The 19126-nt window shown below is 36.8% G+C and overlaps 1 protein-coding gene across 8 annotated transcripts in view; it reads left to right on the forward strand.

The window, feature by feature from the left end:
* Cno (canoe) overlaps positions 1 to 19126 on the forward strand; it is a 45493-nt gene that overhangs the window by 1744 nt on the left and 24623 nt on the right. For 3 of the 8 annotated variants that reach the window (XM_064116580.1, XM_064116582.1, XM_064116584.1), the window contains exons 1-6: positions 5352 to 6081; positions 9132 to 9243; positions 9686 to 9878; positions 9954 to 10232; positions 10986 to 11269; positions 14259 to 14358. In XM_064116580.1, coding sequence (XP_063972650.1) covers positions 6065 to 6081; positions 9132 to 9243; positions 9686 to 9878; positions 9954 to 10232; positions 10986 to 11269; positions 14259 to 14358 — 985 coding nt within the window. In that variant the 5' untranslated portion in view covers positions 5352 to 6064. Of the gene's footprint in view, positions 1 to 5351; positions 6082 to 9131; positions 9244 to 9685; positions 9879 to 9953; positions 10233 to 10985; positions 11270 to 14258; positions 14359 to 17524; positions 18365 to 19126 lie in introns of those variants that run through there. The other 5 variants (XM_064116583.1, XM_064116589.1, XM_064116590.1 and 2 more) reach the window with 5 other exon arrangements.

Below are 19126 nucleotides of genomic sequence, written 5' to 3' on the forward strand. Positions count from 1 at the left end.
GAGCGCAATGTATATAGGTAAACGAACTCGAGTTTACCCCAAACAAATAACCAGGAAATTCAACGCATAACGCCGCCCACAAGTTGATAACAGCGAATCAAATTCCAATCTTTCGTACATCGCAGACATAACTCGCATACAACGATAAATATGATATGACGATTTTTGTTGAATTGCAATAATGGCACGGACTAATTTTAATGACTTATTCGTGTAACTATCATTTCGGAATTGGTATTATGTTCATTAATTCAGATATAAATAATTCAATTAGACTTTTAATTCAATTCGAGGGTGGAATTGACCTGGGAATGACCGCTCGACAGACAAACTCTCACATTAGAATTATTTTCATGTTCACAATGGTGTTTTGTTAGACAGTGCAATTTACACAATTCACGGTTGGACTCATTTCATTTTTTTTTTCTCAGGGAGGTGAATGGTTTTGAGAGATAAATACATGACTGAGGTCATTTATTCGCTTGAAATATTTTTCATGTAAAATTCTTCAAATTAGTTCATTTGAATAGATTCAAATAATTTGAACTGGAAGTCGATTTTTCCTTAAGAGTTCTATCAGAATTTTCTCTGTAGAATTATTTCATAGTTTTTTAACTCTATTTACCTATGCGAAGAAAATACAAATAGATTTGAAGAAAATATGACAATCGTTTTCAAAATTTTTGTAATTCATTCAGATCTTTCCATTTATGAAAAACGCTCACCTCCTCTATCTACCAATTTTTCCAATACAATACCCCAAGAACTACTAGAAGTTGAATTAAAATTCCGAAGTATTTTATCTATAATTCGCGAGATTATTCTACAAAATTTTTTCATGCACATGAAATTGTCATCAATCCAGACACATTGATCACGCCTATACTGTGCCACTGGGGCAACGTGAGCTCAATGCTCTCCTGAAAGAAACAGGTGCCTCCATGACATTCTCTTACGCCGTAGTAAACGTAAAAACCTCTCCCCCACAAAACGATATAGTCATCCCACATTACATTGAGCCAGGAAGACGTATCAGCATCAGTTAGTGTTCGATTTGAATGAGAATCATCAAAAAATTTCTAAACTCGAGAGAGAATAATAGCTAGTATTATTCGACACAGAGTGTATGAAGTTAAGTGCAAAAATTGTTGCCTCGATAGTCTTGTTCAGTAGTACCTCCCCCCCTCTCTCTTTACCCCTGTTCCCCTGGAGTCGCTGTACCCTTTCCCAGCCTCCTTTTCTCTTCACCATCCATTCTTCTATCTAATACCCACTAGTCCGGTGGCCGACCTGTCTTTCTCTTTCCTTCTACACTCGATTCATGATGAGTTCCTTCAGCATTCGCTTGTAAATTCCAACTTATGACCAAAGGGAAGAAAATCTGACATAAATTACGGAATAGGTCCAGTGATCGGAAGTGAACTCGATGTTTTCGTACTGTTTCACCGTACATCGGCGAATCGTAAATTTGACTCGTAAATGCTTTCTGTTGGTTTGGATAAACTTGTTGAAATGGCAATTCATGCCAAAATTGTCAAATTTACCCCGCAGTCCATTGAAAATTACCTTAATAAAGGTGAATAATCGATCAATATTGCGCATAATTTTTCGGTAGTGCAGCTCAAGAAGATAATTCCTGTTTCCATAAATCAACAAAGTTTTATTATTTTTTTTCGAGACGAATTAATAATATTTTCGCTCGTCTCTAAAAAAATCGTTGTCTCCACTTTATCGGAAGATTATGGTAAATCGATTTGTTATGAAAGAAGTTGAAGAATAAAAATTCTGTGAGTGGATTTCGTTTTTATAGAGCTTTACCAGCGAGTATTCTCACACATTTAATTATGTAAATCATTATTCTGATTGAATGATGTCGCTCGGCCACAAAGGCAATTATCCATTGGGTTTATGGGTGTATCTCGTGGTCCTCAAGGTGTAAATAGTGCGGAGGTGTTGCGGTCCTTCACGGTTTATTTTCCATTCTCCTTGTCCTTCTTTTGGTCGGCTATTTCATGGTTTTTTTACTGTTTTCCATTATTGCTGTGTCTTTCGTTCATTTTTCCTTCTAATCGATCACTTCTCTCCGGTTTCCTGGGAGGCAATGAATTGTTTACAAATTATTTATATAACATCCGCATAATTTTAACAAATTGGACTTCTAAAATTATTCCACTATCTTCCAAACGAGATTGGCGAACATAGGGACACGTTTTCACACCCCTAGAATCACCTATAACGCATTTTCCCTGACGAATTTTACCCTATTCCCACCTTTGTCTCTGATTACGTAATGAGGGCTCTTGGGCTTTAGTATTGCACCTTCAACTGCAATAGCACAAAATCAAATAAAATAAATGTTCTCCATCTAATCATCATGAACAGTGAACCATATCCCGGACAACAGGAACATCTTAAAATTACCCAGTGGAAAAAAAGGTGCGGTGATATCCTCTTCCAAGACTAGTCTCCCTCCATCTGGTCAATTGTTTTCCGATAGACGACAGTCCTGGACAGTTATTTGACAGTTCTGGATTATACGAGTCCAATGTGTCGTTCAGACTTCCTCATTCAGACGTTTCGAGACTGATGATAAATAAATTTCAAGGAAAATGAGGAAAACCCGTGGGTGGCAAGATCAAGGGATGATGTCCATACATGAGACAGAGCCTAGGGATTGAATAAACAGGCTTCAAGACGAAGCATGAATGTACCTCAACGATTTTTTTATGAGCTCCACCTTCTTGTCATTGTACACCAGAACTAACGCGTCATTCCTCGTCTCTCGGTTTTTCTTAAGACCTACTGAATAATTAAAAGAGCGGAGGTTTTTCTTTATGTCGAAGGTAACTGGAATTCATGTGCTCTCATTTCAGCCTTGGGATACAAGAAAAGAGGTTTATAGATTTTTTACGGGATATTTATCACCCGGAGGATTTAGAAAGTACCTTTCATTGTTTTAAAATCATCATATTTGATGGAAAACATTGAATGGCTCAAGTTGAATATGACTATTGCAAAGTTTTCAATTAATATTTCGAAAGTTAGTGAAAATAGCTAGATTTTTGCAAACATTAACCCTTTTCAATATTGAGACAGCGGTCAGGACTCAGCTGACAGCGACTTGGATCATATTATCACTGTTATCTTCTGCTTTATCGTGTGGAAATACTCAAATTTTAAGAATTAAAAGTCTTGTAGCAATTAAATATCCAGCGCTGCCAATCATGCCAACAGGCATCTGTTACTTCTGGTCTTTTTAAACCACAAAAACTTGATAATTATTATATTCATTACGTAACTCGTTTCAGTGCTGCTGATCAATACCAATGTTGCGTTATTACATAATAAAATTTTCTACTTCCGAGCCATATGTCGGTCGTAAGAACTCGTATGAACCGAAGCCACTGCATTTCCAAGACTTCTCGAAGCTGCCCTATCTCCATTGTCCAGGGTGCGGGAAAACATTATTTCATCAATTTTATTTGCCTCCAATTCACAGTTAATTGACTGAATTGAAAAAATTTCAACATTTTTTTCTCGTCATTTTGTCGAAATGAATAATCTATGTTGTCGTGCAAATTTGAATTTATCTCGGTACACTTGAGGTATACGGTGACCTCTCAATTCCCTTTTTCTAGTGCACCCTGAAATCATCGAGACAATGGGGGGGCATATGTTCCTTCATTGATGATCCCCCATGGGTACCGGTTTTTCATTCGGAAATGGTCACGCGAATTGAAAAAATTGGGGGATCGTTCAGTCTCAACGGAAAGATGAGACGTTTTTTATGGATATGAAATATTTTTCTACAAATTTTTGGACAAGTATTGAGAAACTGTTGGAGATAATCCGTCGGGGAGGCTTATTCCTATCACATAGGTCATTAGAGTTGATTAGTTTATAACTGAATGAAATTCTAGTGGATTTGCAATTGTTTTAATTTTTTCCAACTTGTCGACACTAAATGTAATTTATCTTCATCAAACGGGCCAATTGCACCCGAAAATTTGTCAAAATCGAATTTTATAAATACGCTGAGTGCATATTCTCACCCAGCTGAGCGTGTCTAAGTGTTGTGCGATGTTGTGCGCACCTGGTCAGGAGTTTGGGATACTACCGGCACACGGGGTGGACGCCGTGGACGCTCATTGGTGACGCCATCGTGCACCTATTTACAGGAGCGTACCACGTGCCCGAAAACCCCATACCCCCACCACCTGTGAGGATCTTGTCGATCTCCCTAAAATAGTCACTAATCATCCCCACGTAATTATTATCCGAGGGTGGAAACAAATCTCGGCTCATTCACTGCTCTTGATAATTCTCCCACGATGGAATGTGGTAACAAACCTTTGCTACCCTCTGCATGAATAAAAAAAAATCACTTCATGCTCAAGTGCTCTCCTCATACATATCAAGAGGCTCACCCATGAAATTCCGTCATACGGATAATCTGGAAGACGCTTACTGCGGCTCAACGACTCAGAAAAACGCCTCTGCCTTCATTATTTTCATTATTAAGAATGTGAATAAACTATTCTTATTTTTTATTTTTCCGAGAAATGTCAACTGGATTTTTAATTCTGTTATTTTGTGATCGTGGCATTTCTGTTGCAGCAATAAAAAATATTTTTTAGAGGACTTGAGTCATTTCCTGTTGTTGAAACGAATATTTTTCATTGGTAGTTGTTTTTTTTTGTGACAAAATCAACATTTACGATTCCAATAATTGTGAAAAATTATCTTGTGACCAATTATGGATCTAGAAGGCAAATTATGAAAGAATGGAAAGTTATGCAGAAGGGAAATTTATACAAGCCAGTCAGTGAACACGTTCGTTCATGTAAATACACAATTTTCTACGGCTGATGAAAATTTAAAAAAAATAGTCACTAGATCAATTACGAAGACAATTTAATGAAGTTATTGTCTGATTAATTTTTGCCAATCTTGATAACTTTTATGGTCACGGATCACGAAATTCGTATATTTCAAACGAACCATCAGTTCGCAAACTAGAAACGAACAATATGAAGGCTGGTTTACCTGTGATTGTATTCACCCCATTATTAATTTCTTTTACTTGTAAATTAATTCATAATTTAATTTTAACTGCACAATTAAAATTTATCTACCCTGAGCCCTAAATTATAACTAATTAACCGCAGTTATTTTGAAATAAATCTTGAATAATTGATCGGAAAATAGTTTACCTTCGGAGAAAAGTGAAAATAAAAGTGAATTGGAGGCATTGCGCATCAATAGAACGAATGAGAACATATCCTCCCCTCGGGCCCCGGTTGTCTCCCCGTGTCCCCCACTCCCACCTAAATCGTACCCATCGGCACGCACTGTAGTACGCTCCCAAGGCCCCACCGGATACCGGTTAGGTTGAGCGTACCGTAGACCGTAGAATGCCTATCGGCAGGGACATTCCAGCGTGTCAGTCGCCACGAAGCCCTCTCCTCATTCAGCCACTCGTCAATCCACCAAACATCAATATAAATTGCTATAATGACACAATAAATGGATAAAAACACGTGGGGAATTATTAATCGATAGTGTAGCGTAACAAATTGAAGAACAAATGCGAAGTTAACTTTGCATTTCCCTTAATTTGACAGCCGGGCCCATTCCACAGCGGTTGGGCCCAAAGTGCGCTTGGCGTTGCGACTGCGCGCGCATTCTCATATTCGTGAAGTGTTTGAATTTTGGATGAGAATTCAGTTGTGAATTTAACGCTAATTTGGAATATTAATTTTGTGAAAGGTGAAGTGTGTTGATGAGATTGAGGCGGTTGGGGGTGATGGACTCGAGAAGTTACGGAAAAGTGGGCCTTGTATTATCGCATCAGTGGATTTGGAGGTTTTTGCGGGAATAAATTTTTTGAAAATTTTCCGTCATCGAGCTACTGAGGGGGGTGAACATCCACCAGAAAGGATTAATATTCAATTCGATACGGTCTCGGTGGAGTTCACGTTGCCCTAGGGAATGTGAAACGTCCTTGAATCTCGGGGGGCTTTTTATCACCTTGAGGTTTATTTTTTCGAGGCGTGTGGCAAGGATGACCGTGCCAGAAGAGTAAGTTTAATTTTTGAGAGGATTTTGCTAGTGCTATAAATGAAGATTTGGAAGAAATAGGAGTAGATTTTTCTTATTCAAGAAATTGAGTAAATGGAATGTTTTTCCATTGAATAATTTGACGGCCGAATCTTCCATGATTCGAGAATTATTTTTGGTCGATACCTGAAATATGAATAAGTTATTACTATTATTTTTCTGATATAAAATGGTAAAATCATTAGGAATTGATGAATTTCAAGGAAAATCCTTTCAACAGCATGAATTCTTCCCGTGAAAAATTAGAGCGAAAAGTCAATTACCACCGGCGGCTTAGATTCTAGAGCATAACATTCGTAATTTCACAATCTTCTCGCATTGAGTTTTCTAATGTCACTTTAACTCCCATGGCATTCAGTTCAAAAATAGTGACAATATAAAAATTGATTACAATCGGTATTCAATTGTGACATCAATCGACGTTAAATCCGAATTTAATGATGCATTGTTATCGAATGCTCAATGAACTTCATTTACACTTTATCATCAGTCACACACTCGTTACTAGTCTTTTTCCTTCATCACTCCGAAGTCCTATTCATGGAAAATATGTTGTATTCATAATTTTGGTAATAAAAAAGCCATTGAAATTTTCTGGATGAAGAAATCATTGTTCTTGGTATCAAATGAAGTCATTAGTTCTTTTTCTGGATGAATTTCTTGAGTGAAGGCCTCAGATATAATTTTATGATTTTACAGTTGTAAAATTGTGATTAAAACCACAAATGAAGCATTGACGGTGAAAAATCGCAGGAATCGGCATGAATCATCAGCTTATTAGTATTATGAAAAATTAAATTTCACAATAAGTAAAGTCAATTTATCTCCAATGAAATTTGAAAAATAATTAAATTATTGAACTGATCTATGGGTAAAATTATTAAACGAAATTGACAGTAATTAAATTGGAATTATCAATGAACTATTTATTGCGCAAATAAATCCAACGTGATTATTTGATACTAAAATACTTCAGAAATTGCATGTTTGCTCCATGATCAATCCAGTAATTCAATTTGGTTAAATAATAGTAAACAATTCACTAATGCTAACTTTAATGTGATCTAACTCTGATGATTGACTCTATGTTTGGCTTAAGCACATTAATCATCGCTTTCCCATTTCCAATTGATTGACGACATCAATTTTTTCGTTACAACCCCCAAATCCTAGACACGCATCATTAAATTATCCGGATGTGAATCTTTCAAGAGGTGCGGAAGCAACAGGTGTCCGCTCTGTGCTAATGCACACGTCAGTACTTGAGACACTCGTCAACCGGATGCAATGTTTTTGGACGATTAACCGATCCATAAACAATGCACTTGCATTACGAAATATAATTTTAATTGCGAGAACTATCCCACAGGCTTGATTTATATTCAACAATCCGAAGGGATTAAAATAACGAATAAAATTATTACGTACCTTTTTGAAAAATTGTTAAAAACCTGTGCCCCAAAAATAATATTGTCATTAAACATTAATAATTTTTTACCTGTGAGAGGAAATGTTTATGATGTTTTCTTTCGTCAAAATATATCTCTAAAACTGGAATATCACAAAAAACTTGATCACAGATCCCCTAACGACATATTTTCACGTACTCAATAACAACATAGTGCACAACCGCGTACCATCTTAATTATTATTTACAATTCCGCTGGTGTAAGCATGTAAAATACGTGTCTACACGCCGACAGGATGTAACCGACATTCCCGTGTTACTCACGACTGAGTTATTTAGTTGTCGCTGGGGGTATCACAGCTATTGGTTAGGACACTACATCCGGACGACATACAGATGAATTCTCGAAAGCATCCCTGAGGCTAGTGCATTAAACAGTTACATCAAAATGAAAAATTGAATATCAGGTTTTATGGGGGAAACGCTGAAAATAATATTTTTTTAAGGAGAAAAAAATTAGACCAATGTTTTTTGTCACGAAATTATCTATCGAGCATTTATTGCCTTTTCTGATGTGCATCCAATTGTCGATGACATCAAACAAATTTTTTTAATAGCCTCTATTATCTGAGTATCCCGCGTAATCCGTGATTATGGGACAGAACCAATCATACAAATATTAGGTCGGGTGTGGCCCTAGTATCTCATATTGTGTGCTAATGGGGATTGAGCACGTTTGTGAGTTGACAATGGAGAGATTGTGTGGGGATGAGAGTGCACCCGGTGGGAATGACTTTTTGGTAGATCCGGTGCTTTAGTTTTTTTTTTTTTTTTTCAAAAGGGGTCAGACCTATTGATATGCAAACACCATTATTTTCACTGTTTGTGTCTATTCTTGATGGAGAGTTCATGAAAGAGTAGCCGTTACCCTTCATAAATATGATCAAGTGAATTTTAATCGGAAATAGAAATAAATTATAAAAAAAACTTTCACGTATTTAAATTATTTTGGCATTTTTCAAGCCCTCATTTCGTTGAAACGAGTTTTTAAATGTTATCGCATTTATTATTCATTTATTCATGTTTCATGGAGTGACCATCCATTCTCTATTGTTTATTGGGTAACTTCCACGAAGATTTGATGCAAAATAATCATATTCATAAAAATCCCCCTTCTTTATCTTTATCCTCAACTTAGAACCATTTTTCAATTAAATTCTTACTTCATCTGAAAGGGAGAAACCAGGAGTCGTGATGTCAAGTGAATAATTACCTTCCGAAGAGTGTATTGTACTCAATTCCCACCCCAAGTGCCAAAATGTAGCTGGAATGTTGGGTAAGGACCAAATGGTGGGAGGGGAAGGTAAAGAACCCTCTAGTCCCAACAAATGACCTACGTCCTCGGTTGAAGTGTTTTTGCCTCTCCTCCCACAAATTCCATCCACTTCAACAGTCTTCCCCCAAGTTCTCAGTGATTTTCTACGACCCCCAATGTTTTTTACCTCTGTATTTTACTTGACGCGCTTCATTGTGAATTCAGACGATTTCTTCGAAATTCATGGTTTCCGGTTTAATGGAATCACTTATTTTCTTATTCGTGCAGAATGGCTGCGGAAGCTGCTAACAAAAAGGCTGAACGCGAAGCACTTGGTGGGGTTATTGAACAATGGAACGCCAATCGACTGGATCTCTTCGAGCTATCGGAACCAAACGAAGTGAGTTGATGAGATGAAAATTATATTTATGGGTGAATAATTATTCCATGTTTATAGGAAATAGTCTAGATATGAATTTATGCCTAGACAAGAATTTATGTCAGTTTGTGTGTGCAGACATGAATTTATTTATTCAGGTCAGAATATGAATTGACGTCCTAAAGTTGCAATTTCGTTACCCCACAGGAGTTCCTGACTAAACAAAACGTCATATGTAGACAGGACTTCCTGTTCGGACGGGCAATTAGTTATGAAAACAATTTTGTTGTCTGAGCGATTATGAATTGATGCTCATATCAAATTCCTGTCTAAAGTTTGGTCTCATTTTAATTTGAATAACAGAAATATTTTTTTGGGCCCAGATAAAATTGCGAACATCCCCAAGTACTACTTTGTTCACTCGTAGTAAGTATTATTTCATAAATATATTAAATTATTTCAGGACTTGGAATTTCATGGAGTCATGAGATTCTACTTCCAAGACAGTGGTCAAAAAGTAGCAACAAAATGCATTCGTGTGGCCTCAGACGCAACTAGTCAGGCTGTGATCGAAACCCTTATCGAAAAATTCCGTCCCGATATGCGCATGTTATCTGTTCCTGAATATGCACTTTACGAGATCCATGAGAACGGAGGTAAGTTATACTCTTAGAGAGGAAATCAATTGAATTGAGACATGTGAATGATCGATCATTTCCTTTGGCTTTCAGAGGAGAGAAAGTTGGGGCTTGAGGAGAAGCCACTGCTCGTTCAACTCAATTGGCATATTGACGATAGAGAAGGACGATTTCTTCTCCGTCGAATTGACGATAAAACTAATGCTCAGGGGGTAGGTTTTGGTGAAGGCACGAGTTTTAGACGAAAATTGAGTAAACGAGAGAAAAAGCAGATGAAGAAACAGGAGAAATTGAGCCGTCTTAAGAGTGCTGAACAGGATGAGAGCACAATGCCAGTTGATCAGAATGGTGTTGCTGAAAAACTTTATACTGGTGAGTGAATAATGCATTTATGGGGGTGGTACATAAAATATTTTTATCAAATTGAGTTTATGGCATATGAAAAATTTATTGCGTCGTAAACTTGAATGCATATTCCTATTCGGTTATTGTCATCTATTGATATTGAATGAGAATGATTTTTCAGAATTTTAATCTGGGCCGAGTAGTATTTCAGCCACAAATTTCACCTCAAACATGAATGTACAGACAGGCAAGAATTCTTATGGGAGTAATCATAACGACATCGTTTAACAATTGTTAATATTCAACCAGAAATTCTTGCCTGGTTATAAATTCATATTTACATAAAAATTGACACAAATTGAAAGAGAAATAAATAGCTAGGAATTTGTGTCTGCACTTGATTAAATTCCCAGACAGGAATTTCTTTTTGAAAAAGAGTGAAGTAGAGGATGAAAATTATCCATATTATTCAATTTCCAACGGTTATACTTTATAAAATGACCGAAACTCATCTACGAATATACTATTCACAATTCTTACCCTTAATGTAAAAGTACTACATCTATCGATTAGCGAGTTTGCGTTGCCAAGCTCCCACCTGCGTAAATCGATAGGTCTTTAATCGAAAGCCATCGGACGGTTCTAATTCTATTTACAAGATCCAAAGTTCTTAGATAGATTTGAAATAAAAATTTTTACCTGCTCTCAAAATCCACTAAATCTTTTCTCTGCCTCTCTCACACTTGACCCAGAAGAAAAATCATTCTATTTACCTTTCAGAATTACCTGAAACGAGTTTCACCCGGAGTATTTCAAATCCGGAAGCTGTGATGCGTCGCCGTAGACAGCAGAAACTCGAGAAAAAACTGCAGCAATTCCGTAGTAAAGACGGTGGTCCCGATACTGGGGGAACATTAAAAATTTATGGTGAAGCCCTGTGCAAAGATGTGCCTTACAAGACCCTTTTGTTAAGTGTCAGAGACTCGGCGGCTCAGGTAGTCAGAGAGATGCTGTCCAAATACGGGCTTGACAAGGTTGATCCACAGCAGTATTGTTTGGTGCAGGTGAGCATTTCCCACGAATATTTTTAAATAATGTACAGTTATTTTGAATTCATGGTGAAATGCCATCACCAAAAAAGCGAGTTTTTTTAACAATAACGTGTGACAAACTGTTCAGTAAAAAGTATTTTCTGGCGTATGCGATGTTATAATCACATGAACGTTATCATCACATGAGATATTTTGTCCCGCGGGGTTTAAAAAAAGCGAATTAATTCAGCGAAGCCAGATTAGAATCGTAGTTTCCAGGCCCTCAAATCATAAAGATTGCTCTATCAAGGAATAAATGATCAATTTTTTAATCAGTCTCGCACCGTAAAAAAAAATCATTGAAAAGCTCATTTAGAATTCCTCATATTTTTCGTATCAATGTTATATTCTCATGATTGTTAAAAAATAACCCTCTACGCACTGTCAACATTGAGTGAGAACAGAAGGGATTTTTTTCTAAGTTAAGAAAATTTTCAGTCCCCTATTTTCAAATTACATATCTGACATGCTGAATTAATTCCTAATTACCATCACTAAAAAAAAGCGTCACTCAGATTTCTCGAGTTAGAATGCTCTCGTTATTCTTTTTGTTTGTATATCTATCCCTTCAAGATCTGAATGTTCATAATGGATTCGTTTGTAACATGATCTTAGCTTTGGGAACACGTTTTCGTGGTCTTGAATTACAGAATGATTCGTTTACATTTCAATGGCACATTTTTTCGAATATTTGTTGGAGGAAATTTTGGGACGCAGCACGTGCTGAGGGAGTCAATCGACATCTCTCTGGTTTCACATAATATAGTTATAATAATAATTATAATAATAATTATTATTATTAAAAGTGAAGAAAGTCGCTCAGTGATGAATTGTTAATGAGGAGGAAGGAATTCCACTTGATCAATGGCCATTGTCTTGATACGTCATGTATATTATTTATTTATTGTTTGATTTGTATTATGTACAAGTCGGTAAGGTAGGCTTGATCGCTCGCAATATATCTCGGTTTTCCAACTAGATCCCTGGAGGTCGGTAAAAGCCACTCCTACAATTCTCCAGTAACAACGAAGGAATCTTCAATAATCTGTTGGGGAAATTGCAAGAAATTGATTGACGGACACATAGTTAGAAGGTAATTAACGAATTTTGAGATGAATCTAATCTCAATCATTTGGGAATAGTTTAGGAAAGTTTAGGAATACATTCGCATAGTTTAGGAACTAATAGTTTATTTATAATTAATGACTCTTTTATTGGCGTATAGTTAGCAGGTGGAGCAGATGATAAGTTCGAATCTTAATCGGATTTGCATAGATCGATGTAACATAATTTAGGAAGTCTAAAAAACATTAATTCAGAGTTTAGGAATTAACTGTTATTATTTAATTAATGGTTTTCTAATTGTGACTGGGGGGCAGGCTGCGCATGCGCATACGCCCTTGTGGCCGAGGGTGTACAGGGTCCAATTTAGCCTCCTGCTGGTGGTGCACCGGCATGTTTTGGGGGTAATTTTGAACCGAAAAGTCCTTTTCCACTTTTCGCTCGGACGCACCCCTATCGAGACATTGGGGTGAAAAGCACGGCCAATGGGGCGCGAGAGAGAGGGGGAAAGATATTTCTCTCTCACTCATTGGCAATTTCAAGAGAATCCTTGGGGGGGGGGTCTAATCATCACCCCCCCCCCGAAACCCAGAAAACGACTATCTTAGGTAAAAATCGCGAAAATGTATAAGTTTATTAATAAATTGAGGATTTTGGTTAAAATTTTAAATCCAATTATTAAATAAACTAATGGATTTACGGGATGCCACCAGAAGACATTTGTTGTAGAAAATTTGATTCTCTGCAAAAAATGTCTTGTGACAAAAGGCCGTAAATCCATTTGTTTACTTGATAATCAAGAAAACACGTTTATTGCTCCGGATTCCGCGAAAATCGCGAGCCATCCCCTGGGAATTTCGACATCTATTTCGACAATTTTAAACATTAATTATCTAATCTAATCACCTCCCCCCCCTCCAAAGGATTGTTTTAAAATTGCCAATGAGTGAGAGAGAAATATCTTTCCCCCTCTCTCTCGCGCCCCATTGGCCGTGCTTTTCACCCCAATATCTCGATAGGGGTGCGTCCGAGCGAAAAGTGGAAAAGGACTTTTCGGTTCAAAATTACCCCCAAAACATGCCGGTGCACCACCAGCAGGAGGCTAAAGGGGACCCTGTATACCCTCGGCCACAAGGGCGTATGCGCATGCGCAGCCTGCCCCCCAGTCACAATTAGAAAACCATTAATTAAATAATAACAGTTAATTCCTAAACTCTGAATTAATGTTTTTTAGACTTCCCAAATTATGTTACATCGATCTATGCAAATCCGATTAAGATTCGAACTTATCATCTGCTCCACCTGCTAACTATACGCCAATAAAAGAGTCATTAATTATAAATAAACTATTAGTTCCTAAACTATGCGAATGTATTCCTAAACTTTCCTAAACTATTCCCAAATGATTGAGATTAGATTCATCTCAAAATTCGTTAATTACCTTCTAACTATGTGTCCGTAATTGATTGCTAATCAATTATTAAGATCAGAATATTAGATCTTTCATTGGACTTCCATTTGACTCTAAATTTGAGTCCTGATAATGACTCGTTCGAAAACATTTTACAAATATTTACAAAACTTGGAACGTTCACGTTCGAAAAAAGACTTATGAAATGATAAGAGATTATTTTTGAAAATGACGACTGTTCTGTGTGAATAATTATTTATAAAAATCGATGGCATGGCTAAATAAGGTTCCTAAAAGATTTTCCAAAATCATAGTTCTGTGTCAAGTGTAATTTTCATGATCCTGCACATTCATGATTATTCTCAAATTTTTCTTACGCACTTTCATTGATAAATTTGATGACTAAGAATGACTAGATTTACTTGGTGGCCTTTATCAACATGTAAAAGATATGTGGATGTGTTTAATCGATTGTTTGGTTTCCCTCAGGTCAATGGTGAAGCCACCAGTGGCAATGCTCATCAAGAATACATCCTCGATGACGACGAGTGCCCCCTGGCGATACTAATGAACCATCCCTCAACACGCGGTGAGTTTACGAGAATTTAAATTATTTATACGATACAAGTGGGTATTATCATGGCACTTGGGTTAATAACTGCTAATCGCATCTTTCGATCGTTTTTACTGAGAGGCATTATCAAGCTGACGTGAGAGTAAAAATTCCCTCACTCGACAGAATTCTCTCTCCAATCTATAAAGTCGGTTAGAAGGCTTAGAAGTACCGTGAACTAGTCAGAGTAAATTACAAATGAAAGCGTGACTGGAGTACATGATTCTTTTCTTTTTGAAATTTATTACCATCAGTATTAAATTATTTAAAAAATCCTTTTTGAGGTAAAGAAATTAGATTTACATTTTCAGTACCAAAAATACCTATTCACGGAGAACCCATGATTTCGGGAAATTCTCAGTTCACTTGAAATTACAAAACTGTACCATTTATGAGGATCATGAGCATCAACAATAGCTTAAGCTAAAGTAACTAAAATAGCATATACTGAAGTGAATGGAGTAGTAAATATTGAAATTCATTAAAACGGTTTTATTCCTTCCCGGAATGATATTTCAGACGTAACAGTGGAAACCCTTTTAGAATTATCAGCTTAGAATATTCACAAAAGATATTCCGCTCTTGTGACATTTCCAGTACTAAACTTGCCCATTGCTTTAGACTTCATTGATATTTACCCATCTGAAACTTTCGCAAACTATTCCCCCAATTTGATTACTTAATTCATTGAACCCCAGTTTCCCTCCAACTTTACACTTCTCCAACCGTGTAAACTGTGAATTATTCCCTCTTCGTGTGTGCGCAATGCACAAGTGAAATAACATTTGAGTTTGATGCAGCCAAAGGAGGGTGCTCTCGGAATTCAAAATGAGAAATAACATTTCCATGAGATTATGTTTCTCTCTGGTTACACAAGGAAAACTGTAATGACTGGAGAAGAGTAAATTATTCTAATATTACTACGCGATAAGGTAATCACGAGTGGCGCCAAAGGCTGTTATTTCTGCTACTCGATATGCTTCCGACAACCAATTGAACTCCCCCGCTGATTATTTATAGATGGATTTCCCTATTTCAGGGATTTTATATTTTATTCTAGTATTTCATGCGGATATTATTTAATTATCTTGCCATTTATTGGCATTAACATGAGAAGACAAGAGAGAGAGAGATATTTTTGTTTTCAACGTCTTAAATTAAGACAACTTGAAGGTGTTTATTTCAATATCACTTAGATCATTTATTAAAGACAATGTCTGAGGCATTCCCTATAATTCCAAGCCCCCAACCAAACAGGAAAATTGGGGAAACGTCGACAAAGCGAGGGGAGAGTAAGTCCCATGAGAAGCACGTGTGAAGTCCCTTAGTTAAGAATAATTGTCATGAAGCACAATTCGAAGGGTGGAAAAATGTTCGCGATGAAAAATCATAATGAAGGGTGCTCTTCATTGATTGGGGGTTGAATGGTCTTCAAGAGTTTTGAATTCAAATGAAAAAATGTGATAAATTTGATGACATGGATTCTGAAAGATATATCTCAGTCATCAGAAAGTCTCAATCTCATGTCCACGTTCCCAGTTATTAGAGAACTTCTCACCTATGAATTCCTCAAGATTACCTCACAAGAAAATCGATTTTTTATCGTAAATAATTAACCGAAAGGCTCCAGGTGCTATTCAGGGGACAACGTCATATCTTTTTTTCCTAAGCTCTTGAAAATAAATTCCGTTTCTGTGCCACCAACATACTTTACCTTTCGTGAATTTTTTAGTCTGTACGATCCAATTAGTGAGTCCCCCGAGGCTTTCTTGAATTTGAAACACAGCATTTTCACTTGGTGAGGGTGTGCTAATGCCCTTATGACGTGGTTTATAAAAACAATTCTGACGGCTATTTTCATACGTAAAGCTTTTTTAATTGGCGATTCGTGACACCTCAGGGAAAATCTCTGTTCCGTTTGTCATCGTGATTCATATGTATTATCCTTTAATTGCCTTCAAATTAATTGAAATTAATTGGAATTTATATTCTTCGCAGTAAATCGTGTCCTCGTCAGACATCCGAAAAACTGCTATTTCTAATCCCTTTTAGGGTTCTACTTCTATTTGAATACTATTGATCCATAGGATGAATTCAAAGTTCAGGGTAAAGATTCTGGAAAATTCTGATAGGATTCACGTAATGTAATCTGGGTATTCCATTGTCGCACCTCGTCTGTCCAACTCCAACCGGACGTTTTTTTAATTAAAACAAACTTCCTTCCCCTCGTCTAGTATTTACATAATATCCTTGGTTACTCGAACGTATCGCTGGCAGACGCTGGAGTGTGTCAAGGAGAGATATGAGAATTAATTCCGAGTAATTTATTTACGTGGGATGGAGATCACTGACCTCTCAGTCATCCTCATCTTCTTTATTCGCAAATTAAATAAATGAACAGAGGAAATTCGCGTCTACTCAGACAAAATATAATAGATATCAGGGCCAGGATAAATACCATAAATATCCTTTTCAAAAATGTAGTGGTAAATATTGAGTCATATCTCCTCAAAATTATAACTATTAACTCTAAAGGCACGATAAAAAATTGGAATTATTCTCTTTCGTCAGACGGGTTTCATGAAAATTTCACTCAGGACGACGCTATTTATGAAAGCTACCCCTTTTTTTTTATTGAAAACATTCCCTGTGCTTTTTTGTAAAAGATCCTTCTGATCGTTTTCTTTTTCAAACAATTATGCATAAAAAATCGTCATCTTCTTCACAATGCTCTAATATTCTAAAAATAATAAATATGGAAAAATCCTTCAAATAGTCCCGGAACATGTCTCAATCATCAGAGAAAATCCCACTTCGTCCCAAAGAAGAATAAAAATTCCACCGAGAGAAGGAAAATCTTTTCGTTTGACTTGTCTCCCAAGTGTCCGTATAACGAAGAACCAAAAAAAAAGCCTAAATGAGGGCTTGAATCCGAACAAAGACGAAGAGAAAAACAAAAAAAAAAAAACAAGTTAAAAGGGAATCTGCGGTGTAGTCCTTGAAGAAATGCCCCCCGCTGGTGTGGGTGTGTAAACGTACGAGCGAGACAGATTGCACTAGGTGAGATAGGATTGGCCGAGCCAGGTCGAGGGAGCACAACGGTATGGCACGGGGTTGGGGGGTCATGCTGGCTTCGTGCTTCACCCAAGCTTCAGTTGCCTCTCGGTGTTTCAACCGGAGTCATTCGTCTGTGTCCACTCGAGCTAGTATAAAATCACTTCACCATTGTCAAGTGTCATAAAGCATCATTTCCCTTCAACTTACGATGTCTTCATCGGTAGTAAAATCCACAACTATTAATTTTGGAGTAATTCTGGGACCATATTGACTTGAATGACGCAGAATGATGACGATATTTTGATAAGAATTCATCATTAACATGCCTACGCATCAGGATTAAAGGCTGAATACTGGTTAATTGCACAACTGATCAGCTTTCTCATTCCGAAATCCAATAATGTGAGATAGTTCATTGTGATCGGATACGTAACAGCGTACAACGATATTCCTCATCGACTAGAATGAAATTTGATATTTAGAGAGATTAACTGTTGACATGGCTTATTAATTCAACAAATGTCTGGGTGACTAACTATTTACAATTATTCAGAAGGGCCCAGCAACTATACACTTTCAAACTTTCTGCAAATAGTCACCTGGAGCAGTCTACTATTTATATATATAAATGGACATGATATTTTTTATTTACACTGTAAAAAAAAATGACCAATATATTGAGGAAACAATGTGGACCAACTGAGGATTTTTTTATCTACCAGAGACTTTAGGCCTTAGTGATCTTGTGAATTGATGGACTGTGACATTTATACGGAATTAATGGAGTTATCTTCCTACGTACCTTTGAGTTATGAGGAAATAAGCCTGAGTTGGAGGTATTAAGTGCTGTGAGCTTTAACCGCTGACATAACTCATTAGAAGGGACTGTGATTACTGGGCACGATGATGGATTGGGGAATCAGACGTAAGCTTATTTTACTTTTGTTGGGTTAAGGAGGAGATGAGAGGTGCTCAAGGCGGTTTCTTTTGTAAACAACTGATTTCAGGGAGGGAAAGGATTTTTTTTTCGAAGGAAGATTCTTCCTTTATTGCGAAAAGAGCTTTTTCTGAAGGAGATTGATGAGTGCTAGATTTTGACTTGTTAGATGAGGAAAAAAATAGTAATCGCGAAACACCTTTGAGGTTGATTTCGTTGTTTAAGGGCCAGACATTTTTGGGAATCAAGTAGAGGAGAGGAATTGTGTAATGGAAACAATTAAACATTTTTGTTCTCACTCATTAAACTCTTAAGAACGTTTGACCCTCACAGCTGGTTAGTCCTTGTTAATTTTTTTTGTAGCAAAAATAGAAGCAAGTTGATCGGGAATCTCATGCGATTTTTTGATGGTTTTTAACAGACAAAGTACTAAAATCAAAGAGTCAAATATTTCTGAGGGTTGAACATGAGAGATAACCTGAAGAATTAAGGGGTAAAGAAAACGTGGGAGACAAACGAACCCTTAAGAATGTTTTACACTTCAACTATTTCTCTCCTTTGACCTTAAGGAAAATTTGATCCTTTATCTTTTTACTGGTGAAAAAGAAAAATAAAGCCATAAGTTTTTGTACTGTAATCCGATAAACATACAGAATTCAGGGATCACTTACTTCTGAAGATGCAATATTCCCTCACGTACCGTTCCATACAGTTCCAGCTGCTCTCACACCACCGATATCACGGTAAACG

This window comes from Diachasmimorpha longicaudata, chromosome 3 (genome assembly GCF_034640455.1).
Source record: "Diachasmimorpha longicaudata isolate KC_UGA_2023 chromosome 3, iyDiaLong2, whole genome shotgun sequence".
Lineage (NCBI taxonomy): Eukaryota > Metazoa > Arthropoda > Insecta > Hymenoptera > Braconidae > Diachasmimorpha > Diachasmimorpha longicaudata.